General features: G+C 47.4%; 1 protein-coding gene across 14 annotated transcripts in view; it reads right to left on the bottom strand.

Moving 5' to 3' along the window:
• The window catches only part of TBX5 (T-box transcription factor 5), a 102,659-nt gene that overhangs the window by 14,676 nt on the left and 61,478 nt on the right, over positions 1–26,505 (bottom strand). For 6 of the 14 annotated variants that reach the window (XM_070275437.1, XM_005612583.4, XM_023647104.2 and 3 more), the window contains 2 exons: positions 16,877–17,103; positions 5,778–7,856 (listed from right to left, as the gene is read on the bottom strand). In XM_070275437.1, the coding sequence (XP_070131538.1) occupies positions 7,279–7,856; positions 16,877–17,103 (805 nt within the window). In that variant the 3' untranslated portion in view covers positions 5,778–7,278. Of the gene's footprint in view, positions 1–5,777; positions 7,857–16,876; positions 17,104–26,505 lie in introns of those variants that run through there. The other 8 variants (XM_070275442.1, XM_070275438.1, XM_023647105.2 and 5 more) reach the window with 2 other exon arrangements.

Below are 26,505 nucleotides of genomic sequence, written 5' to 3'. Positions count from 1 at the left end.
AGTCCTGTCCTCCAATGAGGACATCTGTTGAGAGATTTATCAATTCACTCAGGACATAATTAGCAAACACCTTCTAAATGAAAATACAAGCAGGCAAGACTGGAACGTTCCTGGCCTCCCGGAGCTCTCCTGACCCCGGGAGAGGAGACCGGCAGTTCACGAAGGAAGAAAAGTCAACTGTGATGAATGTTAGGGAAAGAAAAAGGGCATCCTAGCTTGTCTTGGGGCCGGTGAAGCCTCCTGAGGGAGGCTGTGGTTGAGGTGAGGTCTGTTTGAAGCCTCTGTTTATCAAATGTGCCGAGGACGGCAGCTGGCCCGCTGGGCACATTCTGGAACCTCTCCCATTTGATCTCTACGCCAGGCCCACGAGGCTGATCTTCTCACCCTCATGTTGCAGAGGTGGAAACTGAGGCTTGGCCACGTGGATAACTCGCTCACACGCTGGAGGGTTCGCAGGGCATCCGAGCCCAGGGAGCCACCGGCCCTGACTTCTGAGGGAGTCAGTCCTCAGACGCAAAGTCACAAACCTGTTTTATTTTTCTGGTGATTGAAGGCTCCAAGGATACCTGTCCCCCGAAGGCAAAGAAGGCTGCCCTGGCACACTCAGCTGCCCAACCCCCCTCCTTCTCCTGGGCCCATGGAAAGGGCAGGGATGGCATGGGTCCGTCTGTCACATACGGGGGTCTGACACCATGCAATGTCGGCCAAGCCACCCATAATCGGAGTGACCTTGGACATGTCACCTAAACTCTCTGCTTAGGTGCTTCTTTCTATAAAATAGGGGTCAGAAGGTCCCTACCTCCCAGTCACGGGACCACGTAAGTATGCTGCTTGGTATAGGGACTGACACGGAGTGTATGGTCAATACAGGAAAGCTGTTCTTGCTATTTCTGCTATACTATCTACGGGAGGCGGGATGTCAGTCACGGATTAAATCCCTGCCAGGAATAGCCCTCAGCCGGCACTCCTGGCTGTCCCACCTGTGACACTCACAGTTCTGACCAAGCATCTTTCAATCAGTGTATCGGAAGGATTTACATGCTTGACTGCTTTTTAAGGGGTGTAAGAATGCATTCTGAGGTCAGAAAAGGAACGGTGCGGACCAGTCAGCCTTTGGGGATGGAGAACCTTCTGTTCTCTCTGTTGCCACAGACGATCCAGAGTTGATGGTCCCTTACAAAGCTGGCTATTTAAGTCATCTCTGGGACGGTGCCTGTGTGGGGCAGCCGTGTTTTAATTATTGCTGAAGCTGATGATGTTGATGGCGCTGATGACGGCTCAAGTCTATTATAAAATAACGGAAGATCACGGGGCGAATTTCCCAGCAAGAGGAGGAGGAGGAGGAAGAGAAGGAATAATGATAATAATAAACAGCACTGATTAATCCATTAGCTGACCGCACTGAGCACGTCCTCTGTTCCAGGCCCTGTGCTGGGCACTGCACGCTCATCGTCCCCCTGCAGCCTCCCTGGAACACTCTCTGGGTCAGTGCGGCCGGCATTATCCTCATTTCACGGATGATCAGACGGAGGGTTAGCAAGCTGGCTCGAATCACCCCGGGTCACAGAGGCGGTAAGTGGAGAAGTGAATTTTATAAGCCGGGTCAGTTAGAGAACAAAGGGGACATTCTTACAACTGCCTGATTCAACGTGTGTGTGTGTGTTCATATATGTGTATATTCTATGTACCTGTTTGTATATGTGTATGTGTGTGTATGCACATGCATATGTGTGTGCATATCTGTGTCTGTGTGTTTTGGATATGTGTATATTGTAGGTATGTGTTTATATATATATGTGTGTATGTGTGTGTATATCTGTGCCTGTGTGTTTTTGTATGTGTGTATATTGTATGTATATGTGTTTTTATGTGTGTCTGTGTGTTTGTATATGTGCATATTGTATGTGTGTTATATATGTGTGCATAGTGTCTGTGTGTTTGTATATGTGTATGTGTGTAGGTCTGTGTATGTTGCATATGTGTATACTGTGTGTGTGTTTGCATATATGTGTACGTCTGTGTGTTTATATATGTGCATATTGTATGTATGTGTGTATGTGTATATATATATGTGTAGGCCTGTGTCTGTGTGTGTTTGTATATGTGTATACTGTATGTGTGTGTGTTTTTATATATGTGTATGTCTGTGTGTGTTCTGTTTGTATGTCTGTGTGTTTGTATATGTGCATATTGTATGTATGTGTGTTTGTGTATGTGTGTATATGTATATGTGTAAGTCTGTGTCTGTTTGTATATTGTATACTGTATGTGTGTGTGTTTGTATATATGTGTACATCTGTGTGTATTATGTTTGTGTTTGTATGTGTGTATGTCTGTGTTTGTATATGTGTATATTGTATGCACGTGTGTGTTGATATATGTGTGTGTTGGTATATGGTATGTGGGTATGTATGTGTGTGTGTTGTATTTGCTGACAAGAGGATAACAGTTCCCACCAGGAGGAGCAGCCAGCAACAACCACCCCAGAAAGTGGAGCCCAAGAAGCATCAGCCGTCTCTCTGTTTCTGCGATGGAACATTCCGTGATCAGCAGTGGCCTGGCTGGTACTGGTACCCAGCTCCATCACTGACCAGGTCAATGGCACTCCTCACCGGATCTCCACCCCTTCAGCCTCAGAGCAGACATGGGTGCCCACCTTCCTCACAAACTCGGTTTGATCAACGCCCGAAAAATAAACTAGATTTTATTTTACTAATTCTATTCCTAATTACAAAGATAATTCATCTTCATCACAAGAAAAGGAGAAATACCCAAAAACACAAAGAAAATTTAAACTCTCACAGTCCCACCACTGTTATTATTGTGTTTACACCCTAACTGGCTTTATTGTCTAAGCGTGAAGGCAGGCAGGTGTCTTTCACAAGATGGAGAAGCTGTTGTGTGTGCTGCTAGGGACCGGCTTCTTGCACACACGAGTCTTAAATATCTTCTTCAAATCCTCCTCACAAATGTGTATTTGATGGCCACATGGCATTCCACTGTATGGGCACACGCTAATTCACTCGAGTAGCCCCGTCCTATCGGATACTAAGGATGCCTCCAGCTTTATATGATTAAAAAAATAGTGATGAACTACCTAGAAAATAACTATTTACACACATCCCTGATTCTTACCTTAGGACCAATTCCTCAAAGCAGAATGATCAGATTAAAGGATTAGCACATTGTTAAGGCTTCTGATCTATTCTGCCAAACACTCCTCCAAAGACATTTACCTATTTTCATCCCAGCCAGCAGATTATGAGATTTCCTATTTTCTCACTAGCCCTAGGTATCATTATATTTAAAGTAGACACTTCCTAAGTCCATGAATGAAAATTATATGGAACTTGCATTTCATGGATTAAGGTTTTTCTTTTCAAGCATTAATTGAGCATCTACTGTGGTAGGTCCGTTCCTGGGTGTTGCCACAGATACCGTCTCCTTTGAACCTCAGCACAGTCCTCGGAAGCAGTACACTATCTCCCTTTAGTGAACGAGGAAGCTAAGCCTGGGACAAACTTAGGTTCCGTGCTGAACTCTGCCACATACCAGCTGTGTGATGTTGGGAGTGTTCCCAACCTCTCTGAGCTCAAGAATATTAATGATCTGGGTCTCTGAAAGTTCTGCTGATCTTCTGCCCCATAACTTTGAGTCCCATACTCGAGCGCTCAGTTTTGGACCAGGAAGCAGAAGGATGCTCTAACTCTCCTCTCCCAGGTACAAAGAAGCCGACCAGCTCACAAGTCCAGTGTGTCCTCTGCAGCTGTGGGAACTAACTGGAAAAGAGCCTAACACAATTAGTAGGTTCTCAGCAAGCAAGGGTGTCAACCGCACAGGGTGGGACCTTAACACATGCTTGTTGAATAAATGAATGAATGCAGACTAAGCGATTACTACCCAGGGAGGAATCTACATCTTATTCCTCCATCACCATTTCTGCCTCAGGACCTTTGCATAAGCTGTTCCCTCTGTCTGAAATGCTTTTCCTCCCAACTTTTCACCTGGTTAATTCCTACTCATCATTCAGGGCTCAGCTCAAAAGTCACCTCCTCCAGATCAGGTTAGGACTCCCTGTCTTAGCCCCTTATAACATCATGCACTCTGCCTTTATGGTTCTTCCTGACTTAGCAATCCACTGATTACGGAGATGATTACCCCAGGGCTGTTTCTCTCACTAAACCATAAGCTCCAAGAGGACACAACTTTATTGCCTTGTTCGCCACTGTGTCCTCAATATTTATGACACGTCCAGTACAGGGCAAGCAGCCACTAAATATATGGTAGGAATATAATAATTTGTTGACATCTAAACAATTATAAAACTACATGAACATTGGGCTATTACATCCTTAAACCTACCAATTCAGTGAAAAGATCCTTTATAACCATTGTTTGGAACCCAAAGAGGTTAACCTGCCTCTGTTATGGGAGGAGAGTGTCCTTTCCTGATTTATGAAACTTGCTGTGAACAAGTTTTTAACAATTTTCCAATGATGGCAACTGTTTGCGTGCCGGGGCGGGGTGTGAATTTGGTATTCCGGTGAAAAAATAAGACTGACTGACTATCTTGTATAGCTGGTAAATTAGTTTGGAAGGTAATTTTTTTAAAGGCAACCTTCTTTTTTGTGATCTCAGGAGAATAAATATCTATTTAGAGTTAGAACTTATGCAGCGAAACTTTACTAATTCCTTCTCTGTGGGGACAGGAAGGCCATTGACCCAGTTTCTCCATCATTCTTCAAAGAAGCTGAATTGTCATTTCTTTATAATTAATTCACACTTCTTGGAAGTTCTTTGCTTAGGAAAGTTTCCAGGGGGACCTGATCAAATGAATAATTTGTGATCAACAAGCCATTGGCCCTGCTTCAAGGAGATGTGACATATTCGATGGCTCTGGATAATTGGAAAAGTGTGGGCATTGAAATGATAAAAATAGAAAAAAATACAGGGGGGGCGGCCCGGTGGCGCAGTGGATAAGTTCACACGTTCTGCTTCGGCAGCCCAGGGGTTCGCCAGATTAGGATCCCCAGTGTGGATATGGCACCGCTTGGCAAGCCATGCTGTGGTAGGCGTCCCACATATAAAGTAGAGGAAGATGGGCATGGATGTTAGCTCAGGGCCAGTCTTCCTCAGCAAAAAGAGGAGGATTGGCAGCAGATGTTAGCTCAGGGTTAATCTTCCTCAACAAAAAAAAAAAAGAGAGAAAGAGAGAGAAAGCAATGGATAAATCAAATGCTCCCTTTAGAAAAAAGAAAAAAAATGCAGTACTAACTTACTCACCAATTTGCTGCTCTATTCTGCCCCGTAGGAGTTATACAGGACAAACACACAAATTCTAAATGTGTGGGTTTTAAGTAAATCTCCATTGAGGGTCCATAAAGTTGCTCGCCAAGCGACCTCTAAAACACTTGATGCCAGCAAGCAATTCGAAGAAAGAGATCCTGCAGAAAACCAACGATTGGGTGGTCCACATGGCCTGACCAATATCATTTTCTGATCAGTTGGGATTCCTGACGATTTTTCTTTTCCAATGCTGATACGAATTCAATTAAAACAAATGAATCCATTCCAGGAATATCAGCCAGTGGATAAATATATTAGCTCCACCACACTCAAATACAACAGGTTCCAAATATCCATGAGACCAGCAGGAGAAAGCAGATGGGGCGAAGAATCCACATGAAAGACAACTCTTTCCTATTTCCTCTGCCCGATTTCCCCTCTACTTAGTCAGCAGAAAGAACAGGAAAAAAAAATGGGGTTCAAGTCCCTTGTACTTTTTTAAGCACATGGTATTTATTAGGCATTAATTGGCACACAATATACGGAGCGAGTACTTAATTCTTGCCCTCCCCCCCTTAGCAACATAAAAAGACATAATCGCATAAGGACACTCACATAAACATACTCACACACTCTCACGTACTTGGACACACTCAGCTTCACATATTACCCTGTTCTCTTTATTAGGGTCAGTTAAAAAAAATTTTTTTTTAATCAAGAAAGCAAAGCACATTCAAGAGAAAAAAAAAAAAACGCAAACTTGGTTTTGAGTATCAATAAAATTAAAAAGCTCTTGGCCAGCTCCCATGCTGGATTTCATTTCATGTTATTACTTAATTAGAACTCCTATTTATAAATAAATAGTACCAGTAAAATATTACATCTGAAGAACCCTGCAATAACGTTTTACTTACACACTTTTTTATACTGTTTTCTGTTTTCAATAACCACAGTTTGGCGTCGGCATTTGGTGTCGGGGCAGTTTCTTTGGAGAGACCTGATGGGCGAGCACGTCTTGCCTCTTCCCTAGGAATGGTGGCTGTTTCTTTGCATCCAGACTGGAGGTTTGGAAGCTGGGGGCTGGCGTTTTTCTATCGGGACGAATATTTATTTTGGCTTTGTCACAACTCTTGTCAGCACAGAGCTTGCTCCTTATCACAGTTCTGCCCGCATGGAAACCCGGGCTTTTTAAGTTTTTCAAAGCGAGCCTTCCGGTCGGGAAGCTATAGGCCACGTTTTAGCGACAGACGGCTGGAAAGACAGGAGGACTGAGGAAGATAGGACCCCAGATGGAGCCCAACGTCATCCTGACTGTGCTGCTAAACAGATCGCAAAACCGGGCTCCGCGATGGTGGGGAAGGTGGGAGAAAATTGGAGAAAAGCTGGGACCCAGGAGACCTGTTCGGAGAAATCGCACGGCAGAGGTAGGTAATTTCTTAGTCAAGGGGAGGGTGGCGAATTTAGATTTGAGGGGTGGCATATTCGAGGGGAACCCCACAAGTACATAATTTGAAACATACTTGCCTCAGACCTCCCCCAAAAGAAGGGACTGGGTCCCATTAAGAAAATTGAAAGAAAAAATATATTATTATTTATTATATAACAATGTCAACATTAACACCAAGACAGGCAAAGGCTCCAACTACGCTTCAGGATGAAACACTCGATGAGGCAAGATTCTCCGGAGACCAAAAGGAGGAATCGGGAGGACTTGCGGAGGTGGTGTGAACGTGGCCGGCTGATGGGCGTGGCGGTCATGGGATTCATCTTTTTTTGTTTGTTTTTTAAGTTTTGAGACAGAACAACAAAGTCACATTTTTTGAACTGTGGTTTCAAGCGACTGATCAGATCAGTGTCCAGGGGGTCTCTAGAGCAGACGTGAACACGGGGTGACACGAAGGATCTTGTCCACGGGGTTCTCTCGGCTACCGTCTCTCTCCCTCGCGCTCCTCTCTCTCTCGAGCGAATGTCCGTTCGGAAGCAGGCCTTAATTTAGCTATTGTCACTCCACTCTGGCACCATGCCGACTCCGTGCACAGAGTGGTACTGATGCGGGGACAGAGTTCTCGGCACGCCGTGAGAGTAAAGGAACTCAGAGGGCTGAAGGCTGCCTGGGGACTGGAGGCCAGTCTGAGGTCCACACTGCCTGACCACAGGCTGGTGGGCCACTGAGGTCTGGTGCTGGAACATTCCTTCTCCAAGCTGCGGGGAGCCATGGTTGGCCATGCCGGCCAGCCGGGGGACCAGGGGCCCCGAGGTGAAGTGAGCAGAGAAGTGTTGGTAGGGTAGCCTGTCCATGGGCTGCACGGTGGTGACTGTGCAGCTGCCATAGGAGGGCATGCTCGGCCACGTGTTGCAGCTGATGTCTTCCAGGCTGGGCACCGGCTCACTGGGCGGGGCGGAGCTGGCGTACATGCAGGCCTGTCGCTGGGCTGACTCTGTCCTGTAGGAGGCACTCAGGCCCTGTTGCTGGGGGTAGCTGGAGCGGTAGAAGGGGTCCTCTTCACTGGGCGACGTCTCCATGTAGGGCTTCTTATAGGGATGGTCTGTGGTGGAACATTCTTCATCTGCTAAGACAGGAGGAGAGAGACCAATGAGGCCAGGACCGGCCACCCCACAGCTAGAGGCACAGACAGCCATTTGACCAAAGGACTGAAGAATCAAGTCTGCGAGTCTGCTAGCTCCACCCTCCATTCTGGTAAAAGGGGGTGGACTGTAATGGTTAGACCTTGGGCTATGGAGTCCTAAGCAGTTTGACCTTTCTGAGCTCAGTTTCTTCATAAAATGGAAAGGGTCACGACAGCACTGTCTACGAAGGGAGGTGTTGAGAATGAGAAGGGAAAATATAGATTAAGCACTTCATGCAGAGCTCGGTACAGGGAAACACTCAATGAATCATAGTTATCATCATCTTCCTTGTTCCCTGGCATGTAAATTCCATGAAGGTTGAATATCGTCTGTGTGACCCATCGTTACATTCCCAGAACCTGGCGCATTCCTAGTAAGAAAACTAATAACAAGAGTATCAACCATAACAGTAAAAACAACTCATATAGTGTTTACTCTGCCCGGCACTGTTCTAAGACCCCTCCATAAAGTCACCCATTTCATCGTCACAACAACCCTGGGAGGTGGATTCTATTATTATCCCCATTTTACAGATGAGACAAAGGAGACACAGAGAGGTTAAGAAACTCACCCAAGGTCTTACATGGCTGGTAAACAGTGGCTCTAGGATTAGAATCCAAGAAATGTAACTTCAAAGCCTGCTCTTCCATACCATGCTACATGGAGAAGACACGCAAAAATATTTGTGTAATGGATGGAAGGATGGATAGACAAATGGACAAATGGATGGGAGCCTGAAGGAATCACCAGATCCTTTACTGACGCCTTGTGTAAGCAAGCATCCAGTTAACATCTGTTGAGTCGGTACACTTTAACGTGTCCCTGTTTCCTTGCTCAGCAAGTCACTTCCCTTCTCCAGGCACTAGCTATTCCCCAGTGTAGGGCAGTGGAGATAGACCTGTCTCTGAAGGAGGGTTTTCCTGAACGACTTTGGTGTCACTGACCCCTTTGGGAACTAACAAAAGTACTGGGCTGTCTCCTAGAAAAATACACTGACACACAAAGTTTTGAGAATCGCATGTGCCTTCAGAGTTTTGCACACAACTTCAAGGGGCCCAAGGGCTCCCTACAATCCAGACCCCAGGGTAAGAAGCCTAGACGTGTCTGGGTCTGACTCTAGCTCTCATACTTAATATCTGTGTGACATCAGCCTCTGCCCTCTAGGAGCCTCATTTTCATCATCTCTGAATCCGAGTTGTAATACTTACTTGCCTGGGCAGCTAAGAATGAAATAAAATCGAGCATGTACGTCACTTGAGCGCCATCATCGAAGGCAGCTCTTGTTTGAAGGGTAACACCACCAGTCAGTCTCGCGCCAAACCGGATCTATAATAACACATCTCCAGGTGTTTCCTCCGGGGGAAGCAATACCTGGGAATTTCTCCCAAAGTATAAACCTCAAAACAGATTCATTCCTGAGCTGGAATTTTACCCCCCAAAACTGCAGGCTTTCTCTTCTCACCCGCCAATCTCTTTCTAATCAATGAATGTCAAGAAATAAGTCTGTCTTTGGGGAGTGTGAAGGAAAATGAAACACAGGACACTGGATGTGCCTGCAACTCACTGTGATGGTCCGTGGTGTGAGGGCAGGACGTGGGACTAAATAAACGGAGGAAGGAATAGCTATTATTTATTGAGCACCTACTAAGTGGCCTTCCTCTAACCTCATAGTAATTCCTCAAGGTGGCTGCTCTCATCCCTGTCTCACAGAGGCAGAAGCTGAAGCTCAGAGAAGCGACCTGCCCAAGGTCACACAGCTGGGAAGGAGCAAAGGCTGGGATCTAAGCCAGGTCTGACTTACCTTGTCTACCACACCTTGCTTCCTGCTCTCTAGATTTCTACCTGCCGATGCCACTCATTCAATCATCCAACAGATATTTACTGAGCCCCCACCAGGTGCCAGGTACTGCACCGGGTGCTGGAGATAGAGTGGTCAACAGGTAGTCATGGTCCTGCTCGGTGTGCATCCTCGGCCCCTCTCCATCCCACCCTGAGCAGTGAGCGAGGGAGGCTGACACACTGTGATTAGGAAGTGGTCCTCAGATATAAAGCATCAAGTCAGGACGTGGTCCTCGGATATAAAGCATCAAGTCAGGAGGTGGTCCTCGGATATAAAGCATCAAGTCAGGAGGTGGTCCTCGGATATAAAGCATCAAGTCAGGAGGTGGTCCTCGGATATAAAGCATCAAGTCAGGAGGTGGTCCTTGGATATAAAGCATCAAGTCAGGAGGTGGTCCTCGGATATAAAGCATCAAGTCAGTCATGGTGGCTTTGGCTTTGTACTGGATTATAAAACAGCTCCTCAGTCCGGGGAAGGTAGCTTAGGTTTGGGTTCCACCAAACGCTTCCATTTGCATCATTCTCCGAGTGACACCCATAGGCAAGTCAAAAATCTCCCCAAACAAAACGTATCTACACTAGGGTTGCACCCACCTAATAGCAAGAAAGTTTATTTTTAACTAGACTCTTTTTTCTGGGACACATCTGGGACCCAGAAGATGCCCAAACATTTGTCCTCAAAAAAGCGAAAAGTGCAGCCAGCCTTCCAGGTATTCTATCTACATCATCCCAACCATCCAGATGCTTGAAGACACCCAGATGAACAAGCAGCCACGTTTATCACCTTTCAACTGGGCATATTTTGCTGTCTTGAAGACACCGTCCTCACCACCTCTTTCCTTTATTCCTTCCCTCCGTGCTTCCTTCCATCCCCTGGATCCATAAATCTGAATGTTTCCATTGTTGCTACAATCATAACCTTTGGGTTTTCCATTTAACCAGGGTGTTCCCTTTTTCAATAACAGAAAACACAGCTGCAGGGTACCCTTGGCAAGAGAAAAAAACAAGGCAAACTAACCATTCCCGAGTTTCTGATCCCCTTCCAGATTTGTTACAAGTAAAGAAGGAAGAATAATATGAAAAAAGGCTGGGGCACATTTTGGAAAATCGTAAAATTACACATTCCAGTCTTTAATACCCCAAAGATCTGATGCAGAGTCCTAAGAAAAGCTCGGTGCTGGCTTATTCATGAAAGCAGGTCTTAAGCATTCTCAAATTCTTCTCAGACTTCATCACATTATAAAGAAATTCCAAAGTGTGGATCCAAATTTCAGTTGGGTCTTGATAAACGCTTGAGATGTAATCTCTGTGTTTATTTTGGTTATGGCTTGGTTTCTTTCTTCTTATTGGGAGCTCGATAACTGACCAACAGCAAAGACCTATTTCCCAGCCAAGTCGAGTTTACCTTCCACGGCTGGGGGAGAGGCTGTGGTCAGGTGTCCAGTCTTTGATGAGTCCACAGCTCAGTTTCAGAAGGTTGTGCATTAAGAGTGGTCAACTGTATTCCAACCGTCCTGAACCCAAGTGAGTTTCTTGGATAATAGTAAAGCTCCTCACGATTCCGACCACCAATCACCACATAGCACTGTGAAAAACCCTGGTCCCTGGCGTTTTTCTAGTTGCTTTTTATTCTGGATAAAGTGGCTTTAATGATGAATCCAGATTTCAGGACACAGAGTTATGTCTCTGACTGTGCCTGGCTATGTGACCTTGGGCATACCACTGGACCATTCCAATCTCAGTTCTTGACTGTATATGGCGATAATACCTAAACTTCTTGTAGAAACTGAGATAATAATTAAGTGCAGTCTAGTTCCTGTCTATCTTCCTTGCACATAAAGTGAGTGTTCAAATCTTATCAGTCCAAGTAATTTGAGTTTCCTCTTTTCCCTCTTAGAAGACTGGACATATGGCTCTGTGAAAGTTGTCCAATACTTGAAGGTATTTGGGTAGATTCCAGAGCTGGGAAACTTGCAGAGCTGCTTTCAAATCACTAATCCCATTGAAAAAATATTGTCACCATTCCCAAGTGGGTCATTTCCCTTGCTGATTGAGTTCATTCAGATGAAAGGCCTTTGTCAAGTCTTCATAGACAGAGACCCTGGAGGCAGAGTGGTGAGCAGCTACTCCTTAGCTAAGGGACCTTCAGCAAGTCAGAGGTGCATCTATAATTCAGGCCTTTGACTCACAAAACAGTGCTCTTTCTGATAGACTGCCCCAGCCTTTCAGCTTTCGTAAAACCCCTTGTTTTCAGAGAATATGAAAAGGTGGTAACCTTGACCTTTACGGATAGATAAATGGATGGATGGATGGATGGATAGATGGATGGATGGACGGATGGGTGGATGGATGGATGGATGGATGGGTGGGTGAATGGATGGGTGGGTGAATGGATGGATGGATGGATGGATGGGTGGGTGGGTGGATGGGTCGAAGGATGGATGGACGTGTGGGTGGATGGGTGGTTCAATGGATGGATGGATGGGTAGATGGTTGGATGAGTGGATGGATGGATTGCGTGTGTGTGTGTGTCCCTATGCTGTTAGCTCTTAGCTTAAAGTGGGAAGGACTGGAACAGTATTGTAGGAAGACCCTCAAATGGGAATCAGAAGGCTGCAATTCAACTCTCACTCAGCCACTGTCTGAAATCATTAAATTTATTTACTTGCTTATTATCGGTCTCCCCCAGTGAGAACACAAGTTTTGGGAGAGCAGGGACGTCTGCCATCTTGTCCTCCCTTTATCCCACACACCCAGCACAAAGCCCAGTACAGAGTAAGTGCTCAATCAATCAAACGTGTATTTGATGAACGCATCCCAGATCTGCCACTCAACAGCCACACAATCTTGGGAATCTAACTCAACCCCTCAGTCTTCTGTTTTCCCCTGCAAAATGGGGACGGTAGGCATCTCCTCTGGCTCAAATACTGTTGTGAGGATCCAGGGAAGGAAGCAATGTGAAATCAGTCTAAACATCATGCAGCACTGAGAAAATGCACCCTGCAAAACTCTTTACTCTCCCAACTCCCCTTCCCCTCCCGCCTCTGACCTCCCTTTGAGCATTCGATGCAGTAAATGGCTTTGCTAAAATCTTTATTTGGGTTGCCTTTGGTTTCTAGTGGTGGGGGGTGGAGGAGGGGGTTGTCAGGGTGGGAGAGGGAAAGAAAGATAGACAAGTGCTCTCCCAGGCCCTGGGGTCCTGGATTTGATTGAGTGGCATTGATAAAAGACCTTCCCAGCTCTTTGGGCTCCATCCATCGGGAGAGATAGTTTGGAGACAGCTGGGTCCAAACACAAGGACCCTCTGGCCTGCCTGGCCCTTTGACATTTCTCTGGGCCTGCCTCCTGGGCTTGTTGGAAAGGAGACAGACAATGAGGGGAAGTCAGATAGTGGGGCAGGCAGGAGCCGGGGGTGGGAAGCCACCCATGGAGTTATCACTTAACGGGAATCCCAAACTGGAAGGAAACCTCGGCTGATTCCTTATCACTTTACAATGGAGGCTGATGATGAATTGCTTTTTGTCGTCTCCAGGCACGCAGGACAGACAGAGCTGGGCTGGAATGTTCGCTGTCCCCGGGAGCTCCCTTTTGGGGGTGGACGGAGGTGAGAAGGGCAGAGGTTTCTGGAAAGGTGAAAGGAGTCTTGCAGGGTGCACAGCCCGTGCACCCCGAGTGCACAGACCACGGTGTGAATTTGGGGCGGGGCCAGTCACTAGCTCTGTGACACTAGGCGACTGACTTGATCTCTCTGAGCCTCAGTTTCCGCATCCGTGAAAAACGGGTAATTCTTCACCTTGTTATCTCCAACTAGTCACTAAGTCCTGATTCCGCCCACATCTCCAGCTCTTCTCCCCACACCCTGGGCTGAGCCACCGTCATTTCACACCTCGGAGTGTGCAACAGCCTCTCCGCAGAGCTCCGGCATCAATTCTGATCCCCTCCTGTCACAGAAAGTGACGGCTTCAAAACAAAACCTTAATCATGTCACTCACAGGTTTAAACCCCTCCGATGGTGGCCCATCCGTTAGGATAAAATCTGAGGTCCTCAAAATGGTTACGAGGGCTAGTGTCACACGGGTCCCTGCCTCTCTCTGTAGCCTCAACTCCCACCACTGTCTCCTCGCTCTGTGCCCCAGCCACACTGGCTTTTTGTTGACTCCCCAGTGGGGGTGGGCTCCCGCTCTTCTGAGGGGCTGGACACATCCTCTTCTCTGTGACTGGACAGCCAGTCAGCTCCCCTCTTCCATCCAATTCCTGCTCTCAGCTCCCACTCTTCCCTGATCCTCCCCCCAGCCCCGGCCCCGGTTTCATATTCATCAGCGTTTTGCACATCTCCTTTAGAGCACTCGATCACCACTTTAATTAAACAGTTTTATCATGAGTCATACATTGTCTGACCTGTTGCAACAGTGTGGGCTTCCTAAGGGCAGGGTGGTACCTAGCTCAGGTTCATGGAGCGTTTGTACGTCGCAGACGTGTTTTAGGGGCTTTACATGGAGCATCTCATTTTATCTCCTAACAACCCTGCAGGGTGGGCGCTGTTGTGCCCCCATTTTGCAGAAAAGGTAGTTGAGGCCCAGAAAGCTGAAGCAACTTGCCCACGGCCGCACTGCTGGAGTGCCAGCTGCTGTGATGTACGGCAATGGACCAGCCACTGATTCCAGCTTCCCCTGCTCCCAGGGGCCTTCTCTAATGGATCTGGAATTCCCTTCAGGATCCCACAAATTGCCCCATGAAAGTCAAGCGCTCGCATGATCTACGGAGGTTCATCAGCCTTGCATTCAAACTCTTCCGCTGCATCCTCCAGGAACGCATTTACAAGGACGCTGCTGTAAACACTGAGCCTAACTAAGCACCCTGGTTCTTTTTAGCTTCTTCCTCCCCTTCTTTCGGTCTGGCATCAATTTAATCAACAGAGCTCCCTAATTCAAACCTGGTGAGCTCTTAATCAGCACGTTTGACCAGTCTCAAGAGCCGATCTCTAGAGGAAGGTGAAATTTTCAGACTGTAGCAATGAGCAACAGTAACAGAGGCAGGAGAGGCAGGCAGTTCAGGGTCCGGGCAGAACTGCAGACCAGGCTTGGGTTCAAATTCCACCTTCAAGCACCAACAGCATGTGATTTTATCTGTCTGAGTCTCAGTTTCCCTATTTGTAAAGTAGGTTAACAATGGCACCTACTTAATCATGTTACTGACAAAGCTCTGGTCTGGAACCTAGGCAGGGCGCCCTGAAATATAATATAAAACAGGATCTCTGTGCAGGGACCTGTGCTCCCCAGGACAGGCTTAACTCTCTGCTCATGGCTGAAAAGGCAGACATGTTTGCAGGCATCTGGTCTCCAGCCCATCTGGCAGCGGACGTGCTGGGAGTCAGGCCCGGGGGCCTGTCGGGGGATATTTTTCAAGCCTTCGAGATCCAAAGAGTTTGGATGGACTTCAGGTAAGTCTGGAAACCTCAGCTTCACCCAGGCAGCTCCCAAGCCCCAGGCCTGGACCAATGACAGGCTCTTCCCTCTTTCAAAACCCGAGATTGGTAAATGTCAAATAGTCAAACTGTTACTTTCCTCACATAACCCCAGTTCCAGAGAAAGCCGCCAAGGCAGCAGTTTCCAGAGGTTCTTATTCGTGGGGTTTCTTTTGTTTGAGAAGCTCCGGACACTGGGCACTGAACGTCCAAAGCCATCGTGTTGGCTACTGAAGCTGTGAGATGTAACAGGTCACCCTAAAGACTGAGATTTGGGCCTGCAGGAGCAAAATAGGGACTGTTTATTGAGTCAGCCCTGTGCTACACACACGACAAGCACGATTTCAGGACATCTCTGCATCCAGCCCATGAGACAGGTGCAATCGTGAGCCCAAATCTACAGATTAAGCAAATGAGGCTTAGAGAGGTTAAGTAACTTGCTCCTAATCATAGAAATTTGCAAACGGCAAAGATTGGCTTCATCCCAATTGTCTGATTCTGAAGACCACGGGCGTAAGCATGTGGCTACACGGTCCCCTCCCCCTGTATCCGTGTCCTCAAGCCTTCACCTAGATGAGCAGCCTTCTCTTTGCTTCCTCCTGGGACTGACTTTCTGGATTGATACCTGCCACTTAGGCAATCACAGCCACCACTTCCTGGGTGCTTACCAAGTCTCAGGTGCTCTAGGGAACTTAGCACCATTTACAAAGTGGGAAACTGAGGCACAGAGAGGCTAGGACACCTGCCTGAGGTCACACAAGAAGCTGGTGGCAGACTGGAGACTGGAGCCTGTGTTCCCTGGGCCCTGCCCGCACAATCCCAGCCTGCGTGCAGCTCACGCCAAGCGACTGTCCTGGGAAACTGAACTCAACCACACCGCTCACGTCAACCACTCCGATTCTGGCTCACAGACTGTGCCACCAGAAATCTCCTTTTTGAATGTAGCCTCTTTGGTCTTAGGAAAATGTCACCCATTTCTCATTTGGCAACAGAAACTAGGGACTGCCTCAGACACTAGCCTAGTAGATTGAAAGAGGGAATGCGAAAGAAAGAAAATCATTGGTGGTTTTGATCTGGAAAGGAAAGAAGAGCTCGGAATGCACCTGGGAGGAAATTCTAGCACATGAACCAAAGCCCATCCCATTAAGAGGAGGCTTCTAATACAACCAGGAACGCTGGAGGCAAGCTCTCTGTCTACTAGGGGCAGTGGCAAAAAAACACTCCACTTCATCCTTTTAAGGCAATACTTCCTCTCCAGCAGCTAAAAAGAATGAGGCAGCTGAAGGTTCATGAAAAGATATCTACAACATATTCTAAAGTTAAAGAAAAATGCAAGTTGCAAAAGACATACCGTATGATACCACCTGCTAAAAGTAAAAACAAAACTATTTTTATTTGTGAGTGCGTGCATGTGTCAATGAATAAAATATGTCTGGATATTTCAAATAAGTTTTCCCCAAGAAAGAGGCTAGAACTGGGGGCAGATATATCAGGGGAGCTGTTAGTTTTACCGGTATGTTTTGAATTTCTTACAATCTCTACATATTTTTGTATTGCTTACATTTTTTAAATAAATACATGTAGTTATGTGTACTTTTGTTTTCAAGGAAAGGAAGAAGTAGAGAAAGAGGCAGGCTGGGCAGGGGTTGCCACACTCACCTTTCCTCTTGGTGCAATGGTAAATTTGGCTGTGCTCCTGGGGCAGTGGGTACGGGTTGGGTGGGGGCAGAAGGTCCTGGGAGGGGCCAGACACACCATTCTCACACTGGTACTGGGACCCCAAGTTGGATGAGGTGGAGAGAGCTCGAGGCTCATTGCTGAAAGGGCTGTGGTTGGAGGCCACTTTTTGTCGCACTGTGCTCCTGGGAACCACGGGATATTCTTTACTGAAAGAGAGAAGACGGGAAATAACATCGATCAGTGCCCTGAAACAGATGTCCCCACGAGCTGAACCATGGGGTCAAAGAATCCATCAAAAAAGTCACAGAATAAGAAACAAAGGGGTCTTTGATGAGCCAAGTGATCCAATTATACTCAAGTGCATCATTTGCCATGGACGTATATATTTGGGCACTAACTTTTCATGCCTTATACATTAGGCATGCAGGTTTATGAATAGTTCTCTATGTATGCAGAAAGGCAAATGAGCTCCTCCAATTAAGGACCCCTCTTAATGATCCATAAACACACATGGCATTTTGAAACATTCCAACCTATTCCATATGTCTTTGAATTCCCTTATTCAAAAGTTGGAAGAGCTAAGCAGACATTTAGACTTAATATCTGGGTTTCCATCTTTAAAATGGGGCTGAGGTCTTTGTTCAATGTTAGTAAAGAAAGGTATTTGACCACCTAGGATAGTCAGGTTTGATCCTAGGTAACCCTAAGCTGGAGAGTTTGCTGCTTGTGCCTTAGAATTTCCTTTTGAACTTCAGTACTTGTCACCACCGACATAATATCTGACTTCTCCATGTCTTGGTTTTCCCATCCGTAAAACAGAGACAATAAAAATCCCCAGCTGAAAGGGTTGTTGAGAGAAGAAATGAGTTACTGCATGTGAAAGACTGCACAGTACCTGGCACATGGGTGAGTGCTCAACAAATGGTAACCATCATCATCACTGTCATCATTAATATACTTGGTTTCCTTTGCAATCTATGCATTTTATTCTATGCATTTAATCATATGATTTTGAGGACGGACCCACAGGCTTTGACAGACTGCCAGAGAGGCCCATGGCCCTAAATAAGCTAAGAATCCCTGCCCTAGAAGAAACATGTATCAGGAAATCTGAAACTTAATCAGTTGTGATTTTTGCCATGATCCAGAATCAACTATTCTCTCACTTCTTGTGTTTTTTAACCTAGGTTTTTATCCAAATAAGTTTAGCTTCAATCTGAGCAATAATATCTGTGAAATTATGGGCTTTTGGTGCTAATTATAGCTCCTCTAATGCACGTCAGTTAAATAAATACTTACCTGTTAAAATCAAAGAGCATGCCTGAAATCATCGCACATACAAAGAGCACTCCACCTCACTTCAAAGAGCATTTTGAAGGATGCTGCCTTAGCCCATGTCATCCTCTCCATGACCATATGAAGGAGGTACTGTTCTTGTCCCCATTTTACAGATTAGGAAACTAAGGCCCAGGGAGATTAAGCAACTTGCCCATGGTCACAGAGCTAGAAAGAGACGCAACCAGAATCCTAACCCAACAGCCCCCTATTACTTCTTGACAGTCTCTTAGTTACTTCTTTCAATATCTAAAACATGATATGCTTTTGGGGGAGCAGGAGTTTGGGACCCAAGACTTCTCTCCCACTTCTCCTACCCCTCATGGGTGTAACGATCTCCACCCTGGAGCCCAGCCTTTGTCTGTCATGTGAAAGCACATCAGAGTAGCCAGGCAGGGGATGCGGTGTGTCTGCCAAGTTTCCATGAGGCTGTGGACACCCTCACGACACCCAGGGGTCTCCTAGCCAAGCTTCCCTGTGGCATGTGCCATCTCAGAACCACAACTGGAGCCATTGTGAGTAGCCACACTGCTCAGAACCTCCTCCTGGGGCCAGGAGGCTGAAAGGAATGGAATTAGCTTTATAGCTCTCGCTTTGTAGCTCCAGCTACGGCATGGAAAAAAAAAAAGAAGAAGAAAAATAATAATAATAATAACACATTATAAAAGTTGTCAAATCTCGCTGGCAATTCTATTTGGGCCTGTTTATTTCAAGTACTGGGCTGTCAGAGCTCCAAGAGGAAAGAGAGATCTCTTTTAGGTTTATATTCTTAATGGGGATGCTTATTTCTTTTTAATTAAAGAAAATAACTCCCAAAAAATGTTGGCTGAGGGCATTTACAAGAGAATGTATCAATGGGCTCCATGGAATTCTCTGTTCCAGCACTGCCAAATTGCAAACTTACTCTGTGGAAAGGCCAAATCCTGCTTCTGATTACTAACATCCACAGAAGTGGGAAAGCCATAGTACCCCCCAAAAGCACTTGGCCCTCACAGCTTGTTTCTCTCCAAGGAGCCTGAAACATCATCCTCACCGTCAATTATGCACGTCTCTTGGTGCCTGAAATACAGCCTCCCCAAGCCCATGTGACAGGCGTCGAACTAGGGGCATGGGAGGATGAAGTGACCTCTCCATCGGTATGAGATTACAGAGGCAAAGAGAAGAAAATGTCACGATCAAACAACACCGGGGTCATTTTCACTGGGCTCACGAAGGGGCCCATCAAAGGAACACAGCAGCAATATGACAAAAGTCTGTCCGGTCCTTGTGATGAGAAGATAAACTAATTTTCTCTACAGCTTGAGAGCATCATTGAAGAGTCCAGAGCACAAGAGAATTAAAGTGAATGTTGAAAAGCCCTTGTATGTCTGGAAGAGGGGCAGCAACACAGGACTGCTTTTCATCATTATCGTCGTCACCATCCTTACCATCCTCATCCTCATCTTTCTCCTCATCATCCGAGTTGTTCCTTATGTGCCTCCTAGCATTCCGGCCACTGCACTGGTTGACTTATATGCTTTCCCTCATTTGACCCCATTTCATCAGGAGGATTAGATTTAATTTAGAGCTGAAGAAATTGAGGCTCAGAGAGGTTAAGCAACCAGCCCTAGATCACATAGCTAAGAAGAGATAAAGCTGAGCTTTACCCCAGGTCAGTCAGTGCTATTCCAAAACCCTTAAGCAACACAACCATCCTTTTATAGAAAGCATCTTCGTGATAAGAGAGTTGAATCTTGGCTACACCCTGCCAATATCAAGATCTACCGGTCAATCTGTCAATCCTACTGTTTGAGGAACCTTCGGTTTACTAAATGTCAGATCCAACTGCTCTCTGATGTATCACAGCTGTACCACATCCTGCGGACAGCTCTGCTCAGTCTGGGCTCGCCGGAGCCCACCGGAGGTCCTGAGTCCCTCAGCTCAGCCTGGGTGTCGGAGCCCGCAGACCAGCTTCTCCCTGGCTCACCCCCCTCTCACATTCTGTTCCACGTGAGCGAGTGCAATGAATGATGCCATTGTGGCAAGGTCTGGGTTGTAAAACATTACAAGGGAATATTGAAATCCACGGGGAAACGGCATCTGCAGCCGACCAGCGGCTAACGAACGCCGCCCCCCCGAGAACGTCTTCCCCTGCAGCCGACTGAATGGCCTTTTCACGGGAGCAGGTGGCAGGGAGCCGATGGGCTGGGGTGTTTTTGTTGTTGTCTTCCCCTTGCAATGCTTACTCAATTTCGGGCAGCCTTTCTCAAACAACGAAAGTAGTGCACAGGGGGCAAGGCTGTGGACTGAAAAATCCCTGTTCTCGGGGAGCAAATTCCTGCTCTGGCTAGCCCTTAAATCTGTGATTAAAATTTTTCAAGAGGGCCCCACAATCCCACGAGAGCTTTCGCAATTTATTAACTTTCTAATATGCTTGGTGAAGTTATTCTGATCGAACATGCGGGCGCACACGAGGGACCGGGGTCAGCTCACCCCAGGCGGCATCTAGCTCGGTGCGAATCATAATTGCTCCCTCCTTCCATGGCTACAAGCGCTTGGCAATCGTTTTACGACTCAGCTCACACCACACCAGCAAGCTGGAGGAGGGCATGGTGAATGCTGGCCATTCCATCTCGCTGGGGAGAACACGGGGACACAGAGAAGGCACATAAACGTCCCACGGTTGATTCAACAGGGGCTGTAGGATATGAGGGGCACCAAGAAACGCCAACACAGCTCCCTCTCTGGCCTTGAGCACCCACCACTTATGGCCACCGCAGTTTGCAACCTTGGCGCTCCCCTGTTAAATCTCTGGACAGATCTAATATCGGTTGGGGCAGGGGGGTCAATTCAAGTCCAGGGTCTGAAGTCAGGCTGTGTAGCTGTGCCTCGCTTCAGTACCCGGCCACCAACTTGGCCCCTGTGATGCTCCCTAGGTTCCTCCTTTCTCCGAGCCTCAGTCTCCTGTCTGTAAAATGGGAATAGTAGGACTTACCACCTCTTGGGGTTATAAAATGATATGCTGCATGGAAAGCTTTAGTATATATTTGGGACACACTGCTCGATACACACCAGCTTACAAATCACACATTATTATATTCCGGAGCAGAAGTTCCGACCTTGCACGTACTTTGAAGGGTCTATGAACCGCCCCGCCCCCACACCCCAAATATCAGCTATTTAGAACTTGTCCACTTCTCCAGGGAGAGGTCCCTACTCGCATCAGCTACTCAAACGGGAACTGTGACTCACAAAAACGTTTTGAGCAACACTCTGGAATTACGGGGAAAGTCCTGGACCAGCTGTATGGACGATTCATGACATCTCTCTTTGCCTCAGTTTCTCCATTTGCAGAATGGGAATAATCAGATCCCTGTCACAGGGCTGTTGTGAGCCCCAAAGCAAAAGCCGGATGTGAAGCCACAGATAGAAAAAGTCAATGCAAACTAAACTTTTGATGGGCTCAGGGTAACAGCACATCAAACAGTGTTGCCAGGAATCTGGGACCAAATTGAAGGGCTCAAGCTTTTAATCCAGACTCATAAAATGAACAATTTTTAAAAGTTTAACCACGTCTTACTTGTAGCAGTTTTTTTTGAGGAAGATTAGCCCTGAGCTAACATCTGCCACCTATTGTCCTCTTTTTTTGCTGGTGAAGATGGGCCCTGAGCTAACATCTGTGCCCACCTTCCTCTACTTTATATGTGGGACGCCTGCTGAGCATCGCTTGATAAGTGGTGCATAGGTCTGTGCCCAGGATCCGAACCGGCAAACCCCAGGCCACCAAAGCAGAATGCGCAAACTTAACTGCTGTGCCACCAGGCTGGCTTCAGTAGTTTTTTAATTTTTTTAATGATTTTGGAGATAAGGTGAGAAGGTGGAAGAAGCATTCTGAGGCTGGGCCTTGGTCCTTCTGGAAGCCGGAAGGCCAGAGGGCCCGGGACTAACTGACCTTCTGCAAACTGTTTTCTGTACCCAAGGGGATTGTCTTGAAGTCTCCTCTGTTCTGCGTGGAATCACGTGGGGGCCCCTTGGTCATGCAGAAGTAAGCCAAAGACCTCCTAGTGACCTTCAGTTAAATGATGACCTTGGCAAAGTCACCCAAAAGCAACCATTTCTGCAGGAATGCTAAATATTCTGTTTATTAATACAAAAGCCTGCCTCTCCCCCTCAAAAACAAACAAACAAAACACAGGGGAATGAGTCTCTAGGAAAACAAATTTCTAACAGGAGAATATTAACTATTGGGATGGGGTAGCTCAGGATGAGGGTGGGCAGAGATGGAGAAATCTCTCTGGGGCTGTGGGTTTCAAATCTGGCTGCATACCACAGTCATCTGGGAAGTTTTTTAAAAATACTGACTCCTGGGCCCACCCCATAGGGAGTCTAATGACAGTCTGCAGTGCAGCCTGGACACTGGGAGTTTTAAAAGCTCTGTAGGAGAAAGCAGCCTTATGCAAAAGAGTACACACTGTATGACTCCATTTATACTAAATTCTATCACAGAGAAAACTGACCCTTGGTAAAAAAAAAAAAAAAAAAAATCAGAACATAGATTGCTTCAGGGGGGAGGCGGAGGCAGGAACGAACCTGGCAGGGGCCTAAGGGAGCTTTCTGAGGTGAGGGAATGTCCTATATTATGATAGGGGGGTTTGGGTTTCACAGGTACGTGTATTTGTCGAAAAGGGAACGGTGCACTCGAGTTTTGTGCATTTCATTGTATGTAAATTTTACTTAAGATAAAGAATGGTGAACAGAAATTGAATCCTATTGAATGACACACATGCTGGAGTATACAGGGGTGAAACATACTCATGTCTGCAACTTAGTTTGAAATGTGTCAAAAAATATATAAGATGGACGGGTAGATGGATGGATGGATGCTAAGGTGGATGGATGGATGGATGGATACATGGATGCATGGATTGGTGGATGGATGGATGGATGATAGAGCAAATATACAGCAAAATATTAATTACAGAACCTCAGCAGTGGGTATACGGGTGCCCACCGTGCAATTCTTCCACGTTTTCTGTATGTCTTACATTTTTTCATAATAAAACACTGGCGAGCACTCCAGTTACCTCCACTGCTCAGCCAAAGTTGAGCACTGTGAAAAGGGTTCCTTTTTACGGAACACTCCAGCATGTGGTCTCTATTTCCGAAAAATAAAGTCACCTGCATTGCCTTCACCTGCATGTCCTTGCTCATTCTGTAGGGCCAAGGGACTACCCAGGTGATACCAGGGGCCTCTCCATCAGCGAGCTCGTTAACGGGCAGTTCTAACCCCTCCCCAGAGCCACTGATTCAGAACCTCTGAGAGTGAAACCCAGAAATCTGATTTTTTTAACAAGCCCTCCCACCTCCAAGTAACTGTGACGTCTTTCAAAAGTTTGAGAAATGCTGTGCTAACATGGATGAGTGAGTGATGTGCCCACTAAGTGTCCCTGAAGAGCAGGTATGCTGGGGCAGGGGTTGGGGAGGACAGGGGCGGGGACAGTGTCGCAGATGAATTAGGGGGATGGGAACTATCGGAGCATCCATATCCTCAATGGACAACGGAGAGCCAACATGGCACCCCTTGGGACCAACTTCAATTTCACAACTTATCCTGGCTCCGCTTACCAAACACAACCCCTCTCTTGTTTTACGTAAATTCACACCTCCCTGGGGGAAGCCATGCGGCTAGCCAAAAGTGCAGCCAGAAGTGGGGAGTTAATGCCATCTCCAGAACGTTGCCTTGGAAATCACTCCTCATTAACGGGGCATTCCGATTACTTTAACCACAAGCGTGAGACTACGAGAGCACTAGGCCTTCCGTTTGAAAAATGACCATTTGAGGTTAGGAGCTAAACATTCATTTCAAAACAGGAAAGAAGGGCTGGAGAAGGAGGAAGGCTCCCATGGAAGGATTTTAACCTTTTTAGGGGTCTCAGACCCCGTGAATTCCTTGAAATTGTTGGAATTTTTTTTCTATTTATATCTTGTGAGTTTTTCAGAGAGTCCTTCCTTTAATTGGATTTTCATAAGGGGTCTCAGACCCGGATTAGAGGCAGAGGATGGAGGAGGTGAGCCTAAGAACCACAGAGGCAGGTGAGAAGGGTCCGCTCCCCTGCGGGTATGAAGACATCCCCGGACTGAAACTGACAAAATGAACCTATTGGGTCCAGCTGCACGTGCTGGGCTCTAAGTTTTCCCGTCTGCTCCTGGTCAGGGGGCTCAAAATCCAGGCCAGCCAAAGCAGAGCCTCGGGCAACCCCAGCTCTGGAGCTGCATCCCCACAATGCCCTGGCAGCCTAGTCCAAGACTGAGGAAGCGGAGGCAACCTCAGTCCTTCCACAAAGAGCTCGGAAGCCGCCACAGTGCCCCAAGTGTGACATGGTCGCAGCCCACCAGCCTCCACAAATGCTGTGTGTTCGGGGACAACCAGGTGTTGCTCATGTCCACTCTGTGCAACGTAAAGCAAGAAGTGTTGGGGGAAGCGTTTTGCGGCTGTCTGTTCCACTTCCAGGGTTTGTCTGTTGTTACAAGAAGACATTTGGCAGCCTGGGGGGGGTGGGAGCAGGATTCTCTCCACCCTGAAGAAACTAAGCTCCATGCCAGGCCTCTGCACCTTGACTAGCTGTGTGACCCTGGGCAGGCCAACCTGGCCTCCAGCTTCAAGAGAGCATGGACCCTGTCTTAATATCTAACATCAACCCAGCATCACTCCAGGCTAGACACTGTGCCAAGAGCTTCCAGGCATGCTGGCACAGTGTTAACACATGTGGGCACAGTCTTTGGCTCTCCTTCTATCTGGAGGAGGGTTCCCTGCCCCTCCTTGAATCTGGGCCCACCTTCGTGAGTCTCATTCAGCCAACAGAATGCAGCAGGAGAGACCCTACATGCTTCCAAGGCGTGGTGGGCCAAGCCGACGGGGCTTCCGCCTCGTTCTCCTAGGGGCAGCCAGCCATGCAAGGAATCCGGCTCCCCTGAGTCCACCGTGCTGGACAGCCGCATGCACGTGCCCTAGTGGACAGCACAGCTGAGGTCCCAGCCGAAAGCCAGCATCAGCTGCGGGTCATGGGAGTAAGCACCCTGGGCATCAGCCCTGTCGTGCCTTCACTACCTGCAGCCCCAGCCAACACCTGGCTGCCAGCAAGAGCTGCCCAGATGAGTCCCCCCCCCCAAAGTCCCGGCCCACAAAATCACGGACCAAACAGAAGTATCTCCCTGGCACTTCTTGCTGCACCTTGCACACAGTGATGATGAACAGTGCCTGGTCCTATTATAAGGAGTATTGACGGAGCATGACTGAGAGCTAGCAGATTGCACTGGATGAAATTTGGAGGACTCTGATGGCCTCAGAGCTCTTCCTGGCAAGACTGAGGTTGTCCGGACTTCCTCAGCCCTTCAGTGGGCCGTGCATGCGCTGGAGGGAAAGTGGCCTCCGGAGCTCTGGCTGGGCTGGATTTAGAGTCACACGCACAGAGAACAGATGGCACAGCCTGGAGCCCAGGGCTTCCTAGCCAGTCCCAGTGAGGTTCGGGAATAATTTCTTACATAGCAATAGTAATCAGGACACACACGTTACCTCCTCTCACCCATGCAACAGCCCTGGAGGGAGGGTCTATAATTATCTCCCATTTTACAGATGAGGACAAAGAGGCTCAGAGGAGTAGGGGGGCCCCAGAGCCACTCAGTGTGGCAGCCTGGACCCCAACTCCACAGCCTGCTTATGCACAGCGGGCCCTGCTGCTCTGTGTGTTGACTCAACTTTGCATCCCCACCGCCTGGCATGGAGCAACCGCTTAAGAAATGTATGTGAGCTGAATAACAGACCAACAGATCAAAGACTGAATAAATAAATGAGTCTCCGGGCCTCAGTATCCCCTTCTGCAAAAGGAGGAGGGATGGACCAGATGCTGTCTCCTGGGGTCCTTTCTATCTCTAGAATCCTAAGCTTCTAGGAGCAGTAGCTCTCTTCACAGTGTCACCCTGTCACGGGGCCACGCCAGCTGGCTTTCAAGATCTTCAGAAAATGACTCCGAGTCTAGACCACAAGAGTTCTGGACCCCTGACCTCTTCTCTTCCCTGATCCAACCCAGAAAACCCTTCTTCGCAACAGATTCAAACTCCTTCTTCCTACAAGGTCCAGCTCCCATGCTCTTTACAAAGGCGTCCCCCCACCCTCCATCTCCCTGACGCCTCCATCCTCGCTGGCTCTGGCACCTTTGACTCCTAGGAAGTTCAGACCTTGTCTGAACACATCTTAAAGTTTAAGTAAAGTTCAAAGGAAGTAATTTTCTATGAAA

The sequence above is a fragment of the Equus caballus genome, chromosome 8 (assembly GCF_041296265.1).
Source record: "Equus caballus isolate H_3958 breed thoroughbred chromosome 8, TB-T2T, whole genome shotgun sequence".
Classification (NCBI taxonomy): Eukaryota; Metazoa; Chordata; class Mammalia; order Perissodactyla; family Equidae; genus Equus; species Equus caballus.
Note: the sequence above shows the minus strand (reverse complement) of the source record. Positions and strands in the feature narration are given on the sequence as shown.